The sequence below is a fragment of the Cryptomeria japonica genome, chromosome 5, assembly GCF_030272615.1.
Source record: "Cryptomeria japonica chromosome 5, Sugi_1.0, whole genome shotgun sequence".
NCBI lineage: Eukaryota > Viridiplantae > Streptophyta > Pinopsida > Cupressales > Cupressaceae > Cryptomeria > Cryptomeria japonica.
In genome coordinates this window covers 670,703,332-670,721,386 of record NC_081409.1, presented here as the reverse complement: position 1 = coordinate 670,721,386, position 18,055 = coordinate 670,703,332, and the positions used below count along the sequence as shown (strand labels likewise).

The window sequence follows — 18,055 nt, the reverse complement described above, 5'->3', positions numbered from 1 at the left end:
ATGGCTAAGTGGCCTGTCAACCTTAGCCATAATGATGATATAATTTAATATGTAATCATGGGCGGCAGCGGGTAACTTGTGTAACTTGTAAAGCAATTAGGCCTGGCCCTAAATAGGCGAACCCCTTGTGCTATAATGTAGCTTGTCAACATGTATTGGTCTGGCCCTAATTGGGCGTCATATGTAACTTGTAATTAAAGGTCTGATCCTATTCTTGGCACCAAAATTACAAGGCCGACTATGATCTATTGGAGGCATTAATTCATATATATACAAGATGATTTGTGATCAATCTACAATCAATAAACAATCAGCGAATTACCTATCTCTGCAATCAGCGATTTACTTCTGCATGTCAATCATCCTAGACCTGGGAACTATCTCCTTATTGGCGAATTATCTAGGGCTGGCAGACTGATCAAAGTGCAGCGAATTCATCAGACAAGGACAGCAAACTTGTATTCAGATTGGTGAACTTCATTTAGATCAGCGATTACCTTCATTCTGGGCTGCCGAATTAATTCACAGTGACGAAGATCTGCCCTTGAAGGATAATTGATCAGATTATTGTATGACAGATAAGTTTGCCCTAGTTTTGGTTATGTCCTAGCAAGGGAATATTGTAAGTCTGCTACTGTGTTTTGATCTAATACAATCTGAGATATTTGTTGCTGGGTTTTTCACCTCCAAGAGAGAGGTTTTCCCATGGTATTGCTGTGTTATTTGTGTTGCATTTATTATTTTCTGTTTACTGTTATCAGTCTGATCATAAAATTAACAGTTAGAACCTGGAAAATAATACAATGCAGAATAAAAATGGCAATGGGCTAGATTATCAAGCTCAACATGGAAATCCTGAAGGTCATGAACAAGCATTTTGATCTAATTGGCGGGTAATGGTTACCTTCCATAGAGAAATGCAATCACAACTTGGGTAACTCAGACAGGTGATTCAGACATACTACTATTATTGCAACCATCAGTGACCATTTGAGACATGATAGCCCACCGCTTCTTTTAGAGATCAACAAATTCCAACGGAGGTTGTTGATGATCTCAACCGAGTCAAGGAAATTTTTGACACAATCCTGGACAATCTGGTGATCCTGAATATTAGAATAGAGAATATGAGAGGTCACACTCACCTCATCATCTGTCATGGAATCCAGTTCATGGATGAAAACAATCTTGGCAACAATACAAAGAAGCATGATGAAGAACCTCAAGAAAAGTCTAAGGAAACAAAAGAAGTAATTCTTTCCCTCTGTGGTTTGCCGGTTGTGTCTGTTTTTGTTTGTCTTTTTTTTTTTTACTTGTGCATTGGTCGATAAAGTAAGGGTGGTGCCTATTAAGTAATATTGACATATTTAGCTTATAATGGTCATTTAAGTCATTTAGTTAGTTTTTAGTAACTTTCTTTTATTTCTTTAGATCTCAATCGTTTTTGTTATGGAAAGATTGTTGGAATCACCACTGCCGTTACACCAGAGCAGTCAGAGACAAGGATCCACAGGAGGCGGGAGGAAGCACATGTCATGAATCCCGAAGGAGGTGCTGACAAAGTCAACAATCTCCACCTCAACACCAACTGAGGGTTCCGCACCAACGGAATGAAGCAGGCCTCTTGGGATTCAAACCCGTAACCCAGCGCTCTGATACCAATTGTTGGAATCACCGCTGCCATTATGCCAAAAGCTCGAGCTGTCAACGAACGGGAGAGCGTCCAGAGACAAGGATCCACAGGACGCGGGAGGAAGCACATGTCGCGAATCCCGAAGGGGGTGCTGACCAAGTCAACAAAGATCTTCTATAATCACCTATTTAATCTGCTCCTTTGTTTAATATTGATTATCTACATCATTTTTTGTGCTTATCATTTCATGGTATCAGAGGGAGGGTTTGCAAAACCTCGAGATTGAAGTAGATAACTACCATACGCATTTGTATGAAGTTTTTGGGCAATTATTTTATTATAAAAATCATGGGTTTTAATTACTATTAAAAATTAAAAGGTTTTTTATTTGGTAAAATTGTGGATTTTTCACAAGGTAAAATTGTGATGAATTTCTAAAAATACCTCGTGTCTTTTGTATGCTTTTTAGGTCACGGATTTTTCCTACTTAAAATAGCGACGTAGTCTGTCACCAAATTGCAAGTTTTCTTCCAAACTGTGTCGTTTCTACACACTACGAACTCTGAATCGAGGGTGTCGATTTATTGCACAATTTGTTCTACATGTGTCGGCTTCTTCCTATTTCTGACACAATTTTCTTCAAAAACCGTGGTTTTATTGCTGAAAATCATGTGTGGGTCACTATCATTTGTCTACTAAAAATCATGCCCAAATTTTTAAAAACGTTGTTTTTGTGTGACTACAATTGCAAGTTCTTCGAGATTGCCTAGGGTTTGACATTTGCAAAAAAAAAGTCTGATTTTTATCAGCAAAAATCAAAAGTATTTAAAAAGTTGCATTTTACCTTGTTTTTTGTGCCTTTGTATAGCAAGAAGGATGGCTTCATTACCCAACATCATGTTGGAAGGAAGCCAAAGATTCAACAACAAGAATTATAATACCTAGAAGTAGCGAATGTTCACCATTTTTGAGTATCGATGTCTTGATCATATTGTTCTTGGTACCTACACTCATCCAACAGTTCCAAGTAAAGACCAAGACAAGTTCAATGAATGTAATCATGAAAAAGTTAAGCTGCTCAAGTTATCTGTCACCGATGAGATGCTTCAAAAAGTGTTGTCTGGCAAGACTACTGCAGAAATTGGACTCACTTGAAAACTTTGCACGAGACTTTAGTAAAGGCAAAGCTTTCTTCCTTAAAAATATGTTATTCTTGATTATGATGGATGACAAGATGTATTTGCAGGATCATTCAATGAAATTCAAAGACATTCACGATTAATTGGAGGCCATTGATTGCAGGATGAAAGAAGAGGATATGGCGGTTAGCACACTAAAAATCTTACCACAATCCTATGAGCACTTCATCAAAACTCTCATCATCACCTCTACCAATGTTGATCTAAAGTTTGATGATCCATGCAACAAGCTCTTGTAGTAGGACAAATGGAAGTACTTTGGCGGCAGCAACAATGCAATCGATGTCAAATAGGCTTTTACTACAAAAGACAAAGGCGAAGGCAAGTCCTCTCAACAGAAAGGAGAAGGCAAATTTGAGGATACTTCCAAGAATCTGAAGAATATCACATGGCATTATTGTGGTAAACTTGGTCATATGAAGAAGCAATACAAATGGCGGTTGGATGATCAAAAATTCAACCAATTGGGTCTCAACAAACTGCTCATGTTTTGGAGCATTCAGAGCACAAGAAGTCTATCTTATATGCACTCATGGCCAAGTGACCAACAAATCATGCAAAGTCTTCTACATGGTATATTGATTTTGGAGCATCTAGGCATTTTACACAGAGGAGAGATTGGTTCACAGAGTATAAGGCTTGCTCAAATTCCATTATCTTCAGTGGTGCTAAAGAGTATACAGTTGTCGGCAAAGACAAAGTTCAAATTACTTTTGGCAAGAGAAATCTCATTTTCCTCAATGTATACTATGTTCTAAGCATGGAGATCAATTTGCTCTTAGTAAGTCAGATTACACGTCACTGTCCTAAGTTGGACGTCCTCTTCAGTGCACATAAGTGTCATATTGTTGACAATGAGTCCAAGAAAATTGTTGCAATTGGCCTCGATGACCATGGGTTGTATCGGTTGCTTGATATTGGAGAGTCTTAGAAGCATGCATTGGTTGCAAAGAGTTCATCTCTCAATACTCTTTATCAACATTATGGGCATCTCAACCTATCTTATCTCTCAATTAGCTCAATAGAATATGGTAGAAGGCTTACTTGAGATTCAGCAACAGACACATAGTGTGTGTGGACGTTGCCAAGTACAGAAGTAGCATCGAACTCCATTATCAGAAGGATGAGCTTGGAGAGCATCGAAGGTCCTTCAGTTGGTTCATGCAGATGTTTGTGGACCAATGAATACTACGTCGATCATTGGTGTGTAATGTCCCCTACTAGATATAGGCCAATTTAATAATAATTAATCTGTTTCAATACATTTATGATTTAAATTGATTAATTAGGACACAATTACTATTCTTATTATTTGAATCAAATCATTATTTCAACACTACAATGTAATCATTTCTTAATCAAGAAATTATGAATGACATAAGTAGGATTAAGGTTTGAGACATATCTTATGTTAGATGAGGGACAACTTGCACCCAAAAAGAAAAGCAAACACCTACATACATGTTCAATTATAATTAGACCTAATTCATTCTAATGCAAAAAACAGATAGAAATTGGTATATGAGACATGAGAGGGGTTGCGTGGGTCCGTTGTCTACCAAGCCCAAGGAATGGTTGCTTCTAACCTCCTTGCTAGACTTGGCAGCCCATGTTGCTTGCCCTTCAAGCCCATTACCCATACACACAGCATCTTGCAAGTTCGGCATGGAGAGTGCAATCTGGTTCCTTGACTCCAAGGGTCCTTATGACCACTTGTGAGCCCCTCATCACCACTGGATTACACCTCAAACCTCTTCCCACAAGATGCAGCAAATAGATTGAACCACTTCTTCAAGTGCATACATCTCATATGGAATATAACAACTTATAAATGTATATGCATATTCCTCTAATTAATGTAGTTTGCTATACTAACGTTATTTATATGCTCTCATACTTCTGTTTTTATTATATATATAATAACTGTTATCAATCCCTTATAAAATTCTGCTCCTATTCTGAATTATAAATTCAGCTTTATTAATGCCTTACAGCTTAACTTTATTTCTCATTGATTATTAGCTTATAAATCTTCAATAATGAATTCCTTAAATTATTAAGTAATACCACATACCTGACTGTATGCTGTTTGCAACTATAAATCAATTTCACTGAATGTTTGAGAGCCAAACTTATCACTGCCCTTTCTTGTAGTTGGAACGATTGTCTTATATACTATTCAATGGCAATGAAAGTCATGTTGCAAAAGGCATGACTCTTGGCCGTTCATAACCACCACTTTCCTTGCACCCTTTCACATCTATTAGCCACCAATTATTCTCTTAATTAATTCGCTGTCAAATGATAATTAAGCCGTGCATTCCAGGTATCGGTTAGATTAGAAATTAATCGAATTATCATTAACATTATTTATGGTTGGGTGTTTGTCTTAGACAGCAATTCCAATCTCTATATATATATATTTTACGCTCCGTTGGGTCTGCTAATGCATATTCTCATTTCACAATAAATTAATATATTATCATAGACTTCAGACTATTGTACGAATGATTGTAACCTTGCTTGTATTATCGTTATTCTTGCTGTTCGATATTATTCCAAACGTAATGCCATATCCTTTTTCCCTTCAATTCTTGTTCGATGCTGAATATTTCTCCCCTTGAATGCTGACTGATTAATATGTCGATCTCTATCCCCATTTATACCACCAAGAACAAGGATGTTACTGCCTGTAACTTAAATAACAGTTCTGCTGTGATCTGATCGATAGTGATGTCACTGGTTGCTTTGATTCCTTTCCTTGATATCTCTCAACATGAGGGAGAGGTCACACTTCTTCATCATGTATGCCCTTTGGCAAGAGACACACCCTTTCACCATTAGCACCCTTTGAAAGAGTGCAACTCTTCATTATTTCTCTGATTATCAGATCTGCACTTCTGATTCCCAAATTATCCCCCTCTCAAATGAGGTTCTCTTCTCCCTTTTATATCTCATGTTTGAGGGAGTCACAACTTTTCATTCCATGTCTTTTGACCATTCATTAACTTAATCAAATTTAAATTATACTTAATTATATTCTTTTATATTTTTATTTTTTATTTAATTTTTATTCTTTTGAATTTTAATTTTATTATTATTATTTACCATTGAATTCTATTTCAAAGTGGGGACATTACATGGTGCCAGGTATTTTCTCTTGTTTGTTGATGATTTTAGTGGGAAAAAGTGATTGTTTTTCCTCAAAGCAAAATCAGATGTGTTTAATGAATTTCAGAAGTTTAAAGCCTTAGTTGAAAAATAGTCAAGATGTCCAATCATCACTCTTAGATCAGATAATGGGGGTGAGTGTAATGTCCCCTTGTATGGGTTCCTAAAATTTTTGCCTAAATTCCAAAATTACAGTGAGACTTCTTTCTATTCTAATGATCAGTGATGACAATTTTAAAAGGCGTATATTACCCAACCATAATTCAGATATAAAATGGATATTATTTTAGGTCCACAATAATGTCTATGTGGAATAATATATCTTCACCACAATATAGTCGATACAAGTGTGCAAATATAGGTAGATATTGAACTTATGAATGTACTACTGAGATAAAGTGCTGACGTAAATGAGTGATTGTTATGATATTGACTTGGTAATTAATTCTTGTAATTTTAACTTCAAGTAGTGACAGCTATGAATATGTAGCACATATTATCGCTATATGCTATTATTTAAATATGAACTTTATATTGATCTGAAGATAAGAGGATGATCCCTGTTCCTGGCATCTCTTCTTTATGTAGGTATATGAATTATTTATTGTTGATCAATCTGATCCCTTATCGATGAGTATCCTGTTCAGTCCCTATGACCCAATGATTGTTGTCTCTCAGAAACCCCTATCAAAAGTCACACCTCTTCGATAAGCACTCTATTCTTTATAGATGCATCTCTTCTTAACCACCCAAACGCTACCTAATTATTGATGTCTAATCGCTGATAATTCTTAATAGTGATCGGTGGTGTTTACATTACTGTTTCGTAACTTGCTATTGATCATCACAACTCGTGTAGGAAGATATTGATAGGCAATTATGCATGCTTGTGATGGTATTCAAGACACAGCGGCAGTATTCAATATATAATTTCTCCGCTTATAATAGTTGATAGTTCGCACCATGAATTTCGCCTGATAATTATATATAATAATTCTACTGTTTATATCGTCAAGGACAGCACATTTGTTTAATCATATGCCAATCTCACTCGATTTAACAAATAAATATTAGAATCGGTGGTTCAAAGATCTGGTTCCTCTTGTAGTCATTATTAGACATGATGTATCAGGGCTTCTTGTCCTTGCTCGTGTAACAGTAAAGGTAATCAGATATTTTTGTTTATCTAAAATTGATGGGGACATCACAATGAGTTATGATCCCACGAATTCATTGACTTTTGTTCTAAAAACATTATCAAACATCAACTTACCACACCCTATACCCCTCAACAGAATGGTGTTGTTAAGAAAAAAAATTGTACCATTACGGAAATAGCCAAATGTATGTTGGAGAATAGGAGTGTTCCAAAGAAGTTCTGGGTTGAGGCAGTTTACACTGCAGTATACCTTCTTAACAGGTCTCCCACACAGGCCGTCAATAAGATGACACCCAGAGGAAGCTTGGTCTAGGAGGAAACCAAGAATCAGACATCTTAAGGTTTTTGATTCCACTGCATACATTTGGATTCCAGATGCTACAAGAAGCAAACTGCATTCCAAAAGTCAAAAGTTGATGCTTACAAGATACAGTGACAATCATAAGGCCTATCGGCTGATTAATGTGGATACCGATCATCTAACCTTCAGCAAAGATGTTTTATTGATGAAGAAGGTGGGCCTTTTCTGATCTCTTCTAACATCAAGAGTCCTAAAGATCAGCCTCTGTAGACTAAAGACTCGGGTATTCAACTTCCTTTAGCTCCACCTAAAGGGGGGACGATTCTGACAATTCTGACCTTGTGGTTGGTGATGTTTGGGATAATGAACTGGTTGAGAGTACATCATCCAATGGCAAGAGCAAGAAAAGTACAGTGAACTCTGCTCTTATGGCCAACATTCAGAATGTTTATGAGCCCCAAGATTATTCAAAGGTAAAAGGTAAACCTAGATGGGAGAAGGCTATAGAATTTGAACATCATAGTCTTTTAAAGAGCAATACTTGGGTTTTTTCAAATCTTCCACCAGGGAAGAGACCCATTGGTTGCAAATGGGTGTACAAAGCTGATGGAAGCCTTGACAAATACAAAGCACAGTTGGTGGTTAAAGGATTCTCGCAAAGAGAAGGCATAGACTATGAGCAAACCTTTGCTCCTATAGCGAAGATGATCACCATCCATCTTGTTCTAGCCATTATAGCACAGTTTGGCTAGAAAATCCATCAAGTGGATGTGAAGAGTGCCTTCTAAGAGGAAGAAGTATACATGATGCAGCCTCAAGGTTTTAAAGTTGCAAGCAGAGAGCATCAAGTAAGTTGACTAGTTAAGGCCCTTTATGGCTTAAAGGAGGCCCCCAAAGCCTAGTACATAAAGATTGACAGGTATTTGTATGCACAAGGTTTTCAACAAAGCCCTTCAAATCCCAATTTATACGTCAAAAGCACTAGTAGTAATATCATTCTTCTTGTCTTCTTTCTGGATAATATTATCAATACTAATAGGAGGGCACATTTGCTTGAGCAAATCAAATTGAATTTGTGTTAGGCTTTTGATATGATAGATTTAGGCCTTCTAAATTATCGTTTAGGTGTAGAAGTTTGGCAAACAGGTGGTAGTATTTTTATTTCTCAATCTAAATATGCCAAGAGTTGCTAAACAGGTTCAAAATGACAGATTGCAAAATCTCATCTACACCTATGGTGAAAGGGCTGAAACTTTCAACCAAATCAGACTCACCAATGGTCAATGAGTCAACTTTCAGGCTACTAGTAGGCAGCCTCATCTATCTTACAGCCATTAGACCTAATTTAAGTTATGTTTGTGAGTTACATTTCTTGTTTCATGGCAGCCCCTAAGGAAAAATATTGGGCTGCAGCGAAGTGAGCACTGAGATATGTGAAAGATACACTTGACTTTGGCATCCTGTACAGTAGAAGCAAAGATCCTTAGCTGATTGGTTTTACAAATTCAGATTTGGCAAGTTTTGTTGAAAACTGGAAGTCTACTTCTGGATGTGTTTTCAGTCTTGGTACAGGTACAATCACATGGACCAGTAAGAGGCAACAGACAGCAGCTTTTTCCTTTACAGAAGCAGCGTATTGAGGAACTATCAAAGCAGCATGTGAGACATTATGGCTTCGGAAGATACTTTATGACATGAAAATGTCTCAAGTAGGGCCTTCACCCTTGTTTTATGAAAACCAAGAGGTGTTAAATCTTGTCAAAAATCCAGTCTTCAACGAGTGTACAAAACATGTAGAGCTTCATTGTCACTTAATATGACTTGTTGAAGATGGATCAGTGATGTTGCAATATGTTTCAACTTTCAACCAAAGAAACGAGACTCGGACTCGGTGCGGACTCGGCAAGGCTGACCCAACTTGGGACTCGGCAAAAAATCGACAAGACTCGACAAAAACTCGGCAAAACTCGGCAAAAAAACCAATTTCTAGTGATTTTTGCTTAGAGCAAGTCCTGGAGAGTCACGAGTCCTTGAGACTCGGCTAGGGTCACTAGGCTCAGGACTTGGCGAGTCCTGGCGAGTCCTAGAACTATGCTTTCAACTGAGGATCAGACTGCAAACATTCTTACCAAGTCCCTAAATCCGAACAATTTTTTCAAATTTAGGACAATTTTTTCAAATTTAGGGGCAAACTTGGTGTAGTTAGTAAAATGACCATTAAGGGAGGGTATTAAAGTAATATTGTTATATTTAACTTATAATGGTCATTTAAGTCGTTTAGTTAGTTTTTAGTAACTTTCTTTTACCTTTTTTAGTTCTCAATCATTTCCGCCATAGAAAGATCTTTTGTAATCACCTATTTAAGGAGTCTTCCACTCCTTTGTTTAATATCAATTATCTACATCATTTTCTATGCTTATCAGCAGTTGGATGGTCCATCTAATCTACCTAGTGATTTGGTCTCTTAGTACTTTCTTATATTTCTCTATTTAGTTAATAGAATCCTTTTAATTTGGGAAAAAAATAAAACAAAAGAATGACAATTGATTCACACATACATTCAAGATGTTGTAGTATATAATAAAAACATTATAGAACATAAGTTACATGGGCTTATCAAACCAAGCTTGAAACATGTATGTTTTTGTTTTCGTCTCTCCCACCCATGGTCCAAGTGTTTCAACTACTCCTACAAGACACATACACGAGCAAGCTTTAGTGTCATCCTTAAAATAATTTGTATTGACTAACAAATGAGGCATACAGAGCCATTCTCAATCACTATTCAATGTTTCTCTACATTCTCCGGTATATTCAACTCTCAAACTAATATCTTAAAATCAAATAATGGAAGAAAAGAGGGTTTGACAAGATACATAGAAATCTGAAATCTTAATGAAAGAATCTCACTAAAGATTTATTAAATAATAAACACATACGCACTTTTATATATACAAGCCCAGGATTTATGTGACACATGGCTTAGATGTTGGAAGAAGGAACTACATCATATGAAATCATAAGAAGAGGGCAAAGTGTAGATAATGATGTTTCACTATAAAAACCACAGTCTACAACTATTGAAATCTCTGTCACTCCAAAGAATTTGAAAGATAGTACTAAGACTTTGAAGCCCCGATTATAACTAAAGCATAGGAAGAGTTAAATATTTTCTTCAACTCTGGACAGTTCAATGTTTTTGACCTCCAAGATCCTTGGTCTGTCTTTTGCAATCTTTGAGGATGTTCTTTGATGTAAAAAACATCAATAGCTCTAACCTCTGAGAATCATGTTATACCTCAAATTGTTTGCTGTGTTTAGGAACACAGGTGCAAAGATAGACTCCTGGCCCGCTAATAACATGCTCCCGACTTGTGCCAAGCTTGTTGCTTTCGAAAAAGGCAGAGACATCTATACAATAACAAACATATGTGGATATTTGTCTGGTAATTGGGACTGCCCTGGTAGACATGGGCCAAGGATTTGGCTATAAATAAGTGTGTGAACCATAAAATTAATCTTTTTAATAAAGAGTGGCTTCATATCATGTAGGTATGCACAAAACAATCTTGCTTCAAGATTTTAAGGAAAATTGAATTGGAGAAGTGCAAAGACAACATTTGCAAGGGTAAACCTATTGTGTCCAAAATCGAGAACTCTTAAAACTTGGTACAGAGCTACAATAAACTTAAGCATTGTGGGTTTTGTCAGATACACTGCAATGGTAAACCTATTTTTCATAATATCAGCACCTCTGGATTGTTTGACAAAATGCCTCATTGAATGTCGGTTATATGCACAACAATAAATGTAGATATGCAAGTTAACACAATTGGCAAACATAAAGCACATTCTGTTTTTAGTGCTCAGGGTCAGGGAACAAAGATTTATTTTATATCATCTGATAGAAAAGTTTTATGGTCAGATGTCGTAGTTACAAACTTCCTGAGTGTTAGGTTTGCTAAGGGATAATATATGTGGTTGTGCAAACAATTCAATTCTAATTGCCATTCAAAAATCACATAAGAGTGACAGAAAGAATTTGCAGCGTCACTCATTTTGCCTTGGATCCTCCAAAGCCATTTGTTGTATCATAACTACATTTTTCAACCATTCCTTACAGCCAATCAGTTTGATGCACCTCTTTGGAAATCGGTACTTCACCATTGGGTTTTAGGGAAACTATATATATGATTTACATCATTTGAAAGCTATAATTTAAAGTCGCTGGGTACTGTTTCCAAACTATGGCACTAACACTTTTGATCTGTTTTGTCCATACGTTCATTTTGCTTTGAATTCTACACAGATATTTGTTGTATCAGAATTCTATTTTCCAGTTGTTGCTTGCAGGCAATCATCTCAATGCGCCTCTTTGGGGATCAGTACGTCAGCACCACATTTATGGAACTGTGTAAACAGTATACATCATTGGGTATTCCTTCCAGACTCTAGCAATTGCATTCTTGGTCTGTTTAGTTCATGATTATGAGACTTGGCAAGTCTGGTGAAAACTCAATGAGTCTAGCTAAAACTTAAGTCATCTACCTAAATTCAAGAAACATAGTACTCAATGAAAGCCTCACTCGCTATAATAGCCCACTTCTGTTTTTCTGTTTTTCAGTTTTTGTTAATTTTTAGAGGGTTTTCGACAAGCTTGGTTATTTTAATTTGCCCACTATTTGCAAGCCCAAAATGGACCTCTCGAGTCCACGCCAAACCCAGAGTATCTATACTATGGTTTTAAGACTCTCACTGTTTCAATGTTTTCATATCTTTCAAGTTTTCTTCCAATTGACTTTATAAATAATGGGTCCCTGTTTTTAATCCTCGCTGATAGAAAAGAAAAAAGAATTAAGAAAAGGGGAAAACGTATATAAGCATAAAGAATAGGGTTGAACATGATGAACTCAAGTAGCAAAGCCTCGAAGCTCTTATACCAGAGCTGCAAGTTCAAAGCCCAAAAGACAATAAACGGTTGAAATCGAGTACAAAATTACATCCTATTCGCTGGGTGTAACTTCCAGTAAATTTCCACCCTCGGTGATAGCAACTGTACCAAAGGTTGCCCAAAAAAGGGAGATAACGAAAAAATAAAGAAAGATGAAATAGATAACGAGATTCCCATTACTGACCTGCTTGTCCGGTCTTGGGCTTCCAAATAACTTCAAGCGTGGCTTTCTCTGGGTTCTCCATTTTTCCAGCGGCTCCTCCTTTGGGACCATAGACGGCAGCCAGCACGATTGTGTTATCTGCAACAGACCCGAAGCAAGTATTAAATCTTATCTGCTCTCAATGCCTAATTACACGGAATATATCAAGTAATACTTATTACCTTGAGTTTCAAGTTACTTGATGAGGAAAGAGAGAGAAAAAAAATGAATAGTACCTTGAGACCAGCGGGCGGAGCCGTGGGCTCTGTGAAGCAGAGCTCTGGAAGAAACAAGGGTTCTCAGCTCGTTGGGTGATCGACCATCTGGCCTTGGCATTTCTGTGTCCATTGGAGTCGCCATTGCTCCTACAGCTCGTTGAGGACAAAGATTTTACAGAAGGTTTAAGGAATGTAAACCGAATAAATGAAAAGTTTCGAGTTGAGAGGTTAAACAGAATTCGAAATTATTTATTACCGTTATTATTATTAAATAAACAAAGCTTTTTTAATAACAAGAGACGAAAAGTAAATGTAAGAAGAATTATTTTAGAATGTGATAACCGCATGTGCAACAATTTATGGTTTTGGGGCAAGTAGACAAAGTGAAATGGCTCTCATGTGAAATGGTCAAAATTTCTAATTTCTATTTAAACAAATAAATCAACGAAAATGTAAATAATTTTCAAAAAATAAAAAATAAATAAATTATATGTAAGCATTGAGATACATTCCACAACAAGTTAGAAGAATGAGATGAACAAATAATCCAGCAAAAGTCTTAAGGTCTCACAACGTCATTAATTAAGTATTTTCACATAAATCCAACATATAAAACCATAAGAATCATCATTAAAATATTATAACATCGTTTATTACAAATGATCATGATGCGCAGTACATTGTCAAGAGAATATACATATGATCATAAAATTACATTATAATGCATTAATAAGGATATGATCTCCTAGAGTACAATAAAGGAATAAATACATAGATTTGCATCAATATGAAAGTCTTCAATCTTTCCACGAGCTATCACGAACATGATGCAGGACGAACAAAACCCAATGGGTGCGAATAGCATTCCACCCAACCATGCAGTACCATAAGGTCCACCCCCCGTGCTAGGAGATATCAACCAGACCCACAAGACAAAAGCAAGCATATGAGGGTACACACATGACGCACAAGAGACTCGCAAGGTTATATTCACAAGAGACTCATAAAATAATAATCACAAGAGACTCATAAGAAAACCAACCAATTCCAGAGGCCCCAAAGCAATCATGGAAAAATAAATAACATATGAGACCACTAGGTATGCAATAGGGAAGAGTGTCATCACTAGGTTATCATGGGTTACCCTGGTGAGTCTTCACCAGGTCTCGACCCCCATCCTGGGTTACCCTGGTGACCTCTACCGACCCTCAAACCCCATACAAACGCTTGTAGACCACACCAACCTTTCGAAGGGACGAGATTGGTGGACGCCATTCTAGGCCTTCTCTACTTACCTCAAACCTAAACAAGTATTTGAAAGTAAGAGAGGCAACAATTAATCTTTTTAATGTGACCTAACTACCCACCCAAGTTCATTAGTTAGATTTCCACTTGATTACAAAACCCTCATTGAGTTACCCTGGCGACCACTTTGGGTTTTGGCCCCTAATGAGAGCCACTCCCCCTTGACTTGCACCTAGGAATTCAAAATACATCACAAGGCCTATGACACCCAAATACATGAGATGACAAGGTCTCAACCATAGCAAGACTTGACTTACCTGCTAAATACAAGGTTACAAAACAAGAAGTGCAATGCAGACAAGGAATGACCAACTAGCACAAAAGGCATACAAGACACTAAACACATTACATTAGAAACAAAGAATATCCATATGCTATAGACGACTCAAACATTCCCTTGGCCTCTAGAACCAAAACAAAACATAAAACAACATTCTCGTGATTCCAACTATGATAGCTAATCGTCATATCGCACAAAAGATACAAAAGCAAATACAAGGAATCCTTCAGGTAATACATTCAAACTAATTCCTAATTAATTTTTAACTATTAATAAATCTCATTACTCGATCTTCAATAACCCTTTTGATACCTCAAAATTCACATGATATAACTAGTATAAGCCAAAATAACATCGCGAGAAACTATAATTCATTTACTAAGTTCGGGATCTTCAAATGTTTAAGAACATACAAGAGATTTTATGAGAAAAAAAACATACGTAAATCTAAGAGTGTACAAACATGTACATATATATGTATATATATTTCTGCAAACAAGGATAAAATAATATATATATATATATTTGCACCCAAATACATACGTAATCACTTTACCATCCAAATATAAATGAATAGATATACCTACGATTCGCAATGCTACTAATTCGCATTACCAAATAGGCAAAGTTGTCAAGGAGGAGTTTGTTATATGCACAGAAACGGTGTGGGAAGTAATGCCATAAAATCCTTTCGAAAAGTAACAATATAGAGCAAGTTTCGATTATATACCAATCGATATTTAAGGGAGAGAATACCGATATCAATCGGTATATAGAAAAGAGCCCACCAAGTTTAAGAAACAACAACATTATACTATGGGTTCATACCGATTAGAAATCGGCTAACAAGGATACTTGCCGAAAATGAGAATCGAACAATGAGGTAAAATATGAGCCAAAACAAAATGGATACAGAGGAAAAGAAAACGATCAGTGTGATGCCCAACTCACGGCAAGGAGACAATCTAGGTACAAACCTGTTACAAAACTAGTTGACAAGGAAAACATTGATTTCAATTAATCGATGTCAAGGGTCTATATATCGATCATTTGATCGGTCAATACAACTATGATCAAATACAAATAGAACAACACGGTAATTATTGAATGCTAAACAAATGCATACTGATGGTAATCTATCAATAAAAGTGCATTAACAAATCATGACTATGGTAGAAAGGAAAACACATACCTATATTAATTCATGGCAAGGAACAATGGGATATTGTCAATAACCAATACGACATTAAGGCAACCAGCAAAACATTGGACAATACGCAAAACAGGATTGCAGCGAACTTGCACACCGATTTACATTCAGTTAACAAAGATCATACAAGTTCAAATATTCAATCAATGAATAGGGCATACATATAACATCAATCTATAATAAAAAGAAAGGTGCATCCCAAATTTCAGCAACAAGCAGGGAATAAAGAATGCATGTGCATCGTTTCCAAAAATCAGCACATTACAGAGACCAAAATGACTTAAATTTGCGAAAGATTAAAAGGCAATGCAAATTATGAACTCACAAGCAAGTTTTTTTCAAACAATGATAATTTCAATACTGATAGGAACTAAAATTTTTGGAAAGGAATTCAAAGCGAGACAGGGGAAAGCTCAAAAGCACAATCCAATTGGAAACATACATCATAAAAATCTACTGAAAAATAAACAAGACCAAGAATGAATCCAACCTGGAGTCCTACGCTCAATGAAGAGTTTTCGGCGTTACAGAGAGATCTACCAATTCCTCCATAATGCTAGAACTGAAAGCCCCTTACAATCCTTTCGATCCTACACTAGATTCAACAACCCATTTATTTTTCCATATTCAAATCCAGAACCCTCATAAATCCCTAAGTTCAATTCAAAACCCATTCCCCAAAAATTCACAGGAGAATTTCTTCATGGGAATAAAAAATTCTTCCTCCTACTTTTTCGAAAAAGTACGAGATATAATTTTTCGAAAAGTAACTCCTCATACGAGATTGCATGCAAGATTCCTCTCACTAACTTGAAAAAGACAACAAATATTTAAAACTCCCTTCTCCACTAACATATTTAATTTTGAAACAACAAATATTAATTTGATTTTTATAAGTACATTTAAAATGAAAGATCCCTGATAGATCTTTGCTGTTAGCCTGCTGTAATTTTTTTATTTTTTATTTTGTTTTCCTGTTTATTTAAGTTTTTCTCACAGAACTAGACAGAAGTGCAGAAAGGGTTGTTTGTTTTTGTGTTTTTGATTGTTTAATAGCATAGGAAGGAATAGATAACAGCAAATATGAAGCAATACTGAAATAAATGAGGTATACAGCAAAAGTCAGAATTATTGCAAATCGTACCAGGCAGATTTGTCTGAATTACAAAGCCAAACAATGAATCCAATGTATTTCCCAAGCTCTCATACAAATTCAAAGTCAAACTGGAAGATGAAGAATGTTCTCCAACCCCACATACACTGGAAGTGAATATAAGCAATACCCTATACACCACGTGGTGTATTTGCTGCAAATGGCATTCCTCCAGCTGCAATGAACCACGTCTCCACTGGAAAGATGGTAGGCCACGCTGAAACCCTACTGAGAATTGATGCCTCTGTCCTTAATCACCACACACAATGCCTTATAAGTCTGGTGCCAAAGATTGCTGAGGGCTACGTCCCAGCCAATCCTAATCCTGGGGTTTGCGTCCCAGTCTAGAAATCGCTCTCCAGAGCAAATTCATACAAGTTGTCAAATATGCAAAAGATGATGATAGAATGAAGCTCCTATCCCCTTATAACCCCTCTCAATTGCAAATCGAACCCTAATTGTCTCCAAGTGGCATGGTCTAGTGGAAATGTTATAATTTCTTATTTTAAAGTGGTCATGTTACTAGAAAATGACCTTTTTCCTCATAGACAGAAATCCGCTCACTGAATTGCCCTGAGACCAAAGAGAAAGATTTAAAGAATTTCAAGATCTTTCCAACGAGCTATCACACAATAGGGTGCGCATCCAGATGAGGCCAAAAATCCCCTTATTACTCCAAAATGGCTAACAACTTAGCCTTATTTAATTATTAAACGCTAACTTAGGAAATATTAAAAATATAACCCAAATAGCCATAAAATGCCCAACTGACATTACAAACCCTAAAATCATCCTGTCACCTGTCTGTGACTGAAGTCGGAAATCAAGGATTCACTGGTAGTCTCATCCCTAAAATCTAGGGATGCTCCTAAAATTTAGGAAACAAGCCCAATCTCTCTGAAACTGAACCCAAAGAGGCATCTCATGGAGACCCAACCTTGGGCATGATCAAACCTCCTAAAAAGTAGGAACTGCCTCCTAAAAACAAGGAATGTCTCCCAACTGATCAATAACTGCTAGAATACCAAGTCTCCAACACTGAATAACCATACCGGGTCTCTGTCCAACCCTGTCAGCCTACAAGACCCCATAATAAGCTGACTCACATGTCTCTGCTAGACTGAGCTAGAGTGGGGACATGACATAAAAACACCAAAATGAATATTTAATTCTCTTTTTAATTAATTGTTTTCAAAATAGTTAACTAATTTAAATCATTTAGCTCAACAAATTAATTTAATATAACATTGCAACAATATCCCATTTATTAATA

General features: G+C 36.4%; 1 protein-coding gene across 1 annotated transcript in view; it reads right to left on the bottom strand.

Moving 5' to 3' along the window:
* LOC131039541 (exosome complex exonuclease RRP46 homolog) overlaps nt 1–16,331 on the bottom strand; it is a 77,019-nt gene extending 60,688 nt beyond the window's left edge. The window contains exons 1-3 of the mRNA XM_057972326.2: nt 16,120–16,331; nt 12,853–12,981; nt 12,599–12,715 (exon numbers count right to left, since the gene is read on the bottom strand). Coding sequence (XP_057828309.1) covers nt 12,599–12,715; nt 12,853–12,976 — 241 coding nt within the window. The 5' untranslated portion in view covers nt 12,977–12,981; nt 16,120–16,331. The remainder of the gene's footprint in view (nt 1–12,598; nt 12,716–12,852; nt 12,982–16,119) is intronic.
* Nucleotides 16,332–18,055: the final 1,724 nt, after the last annotated feature.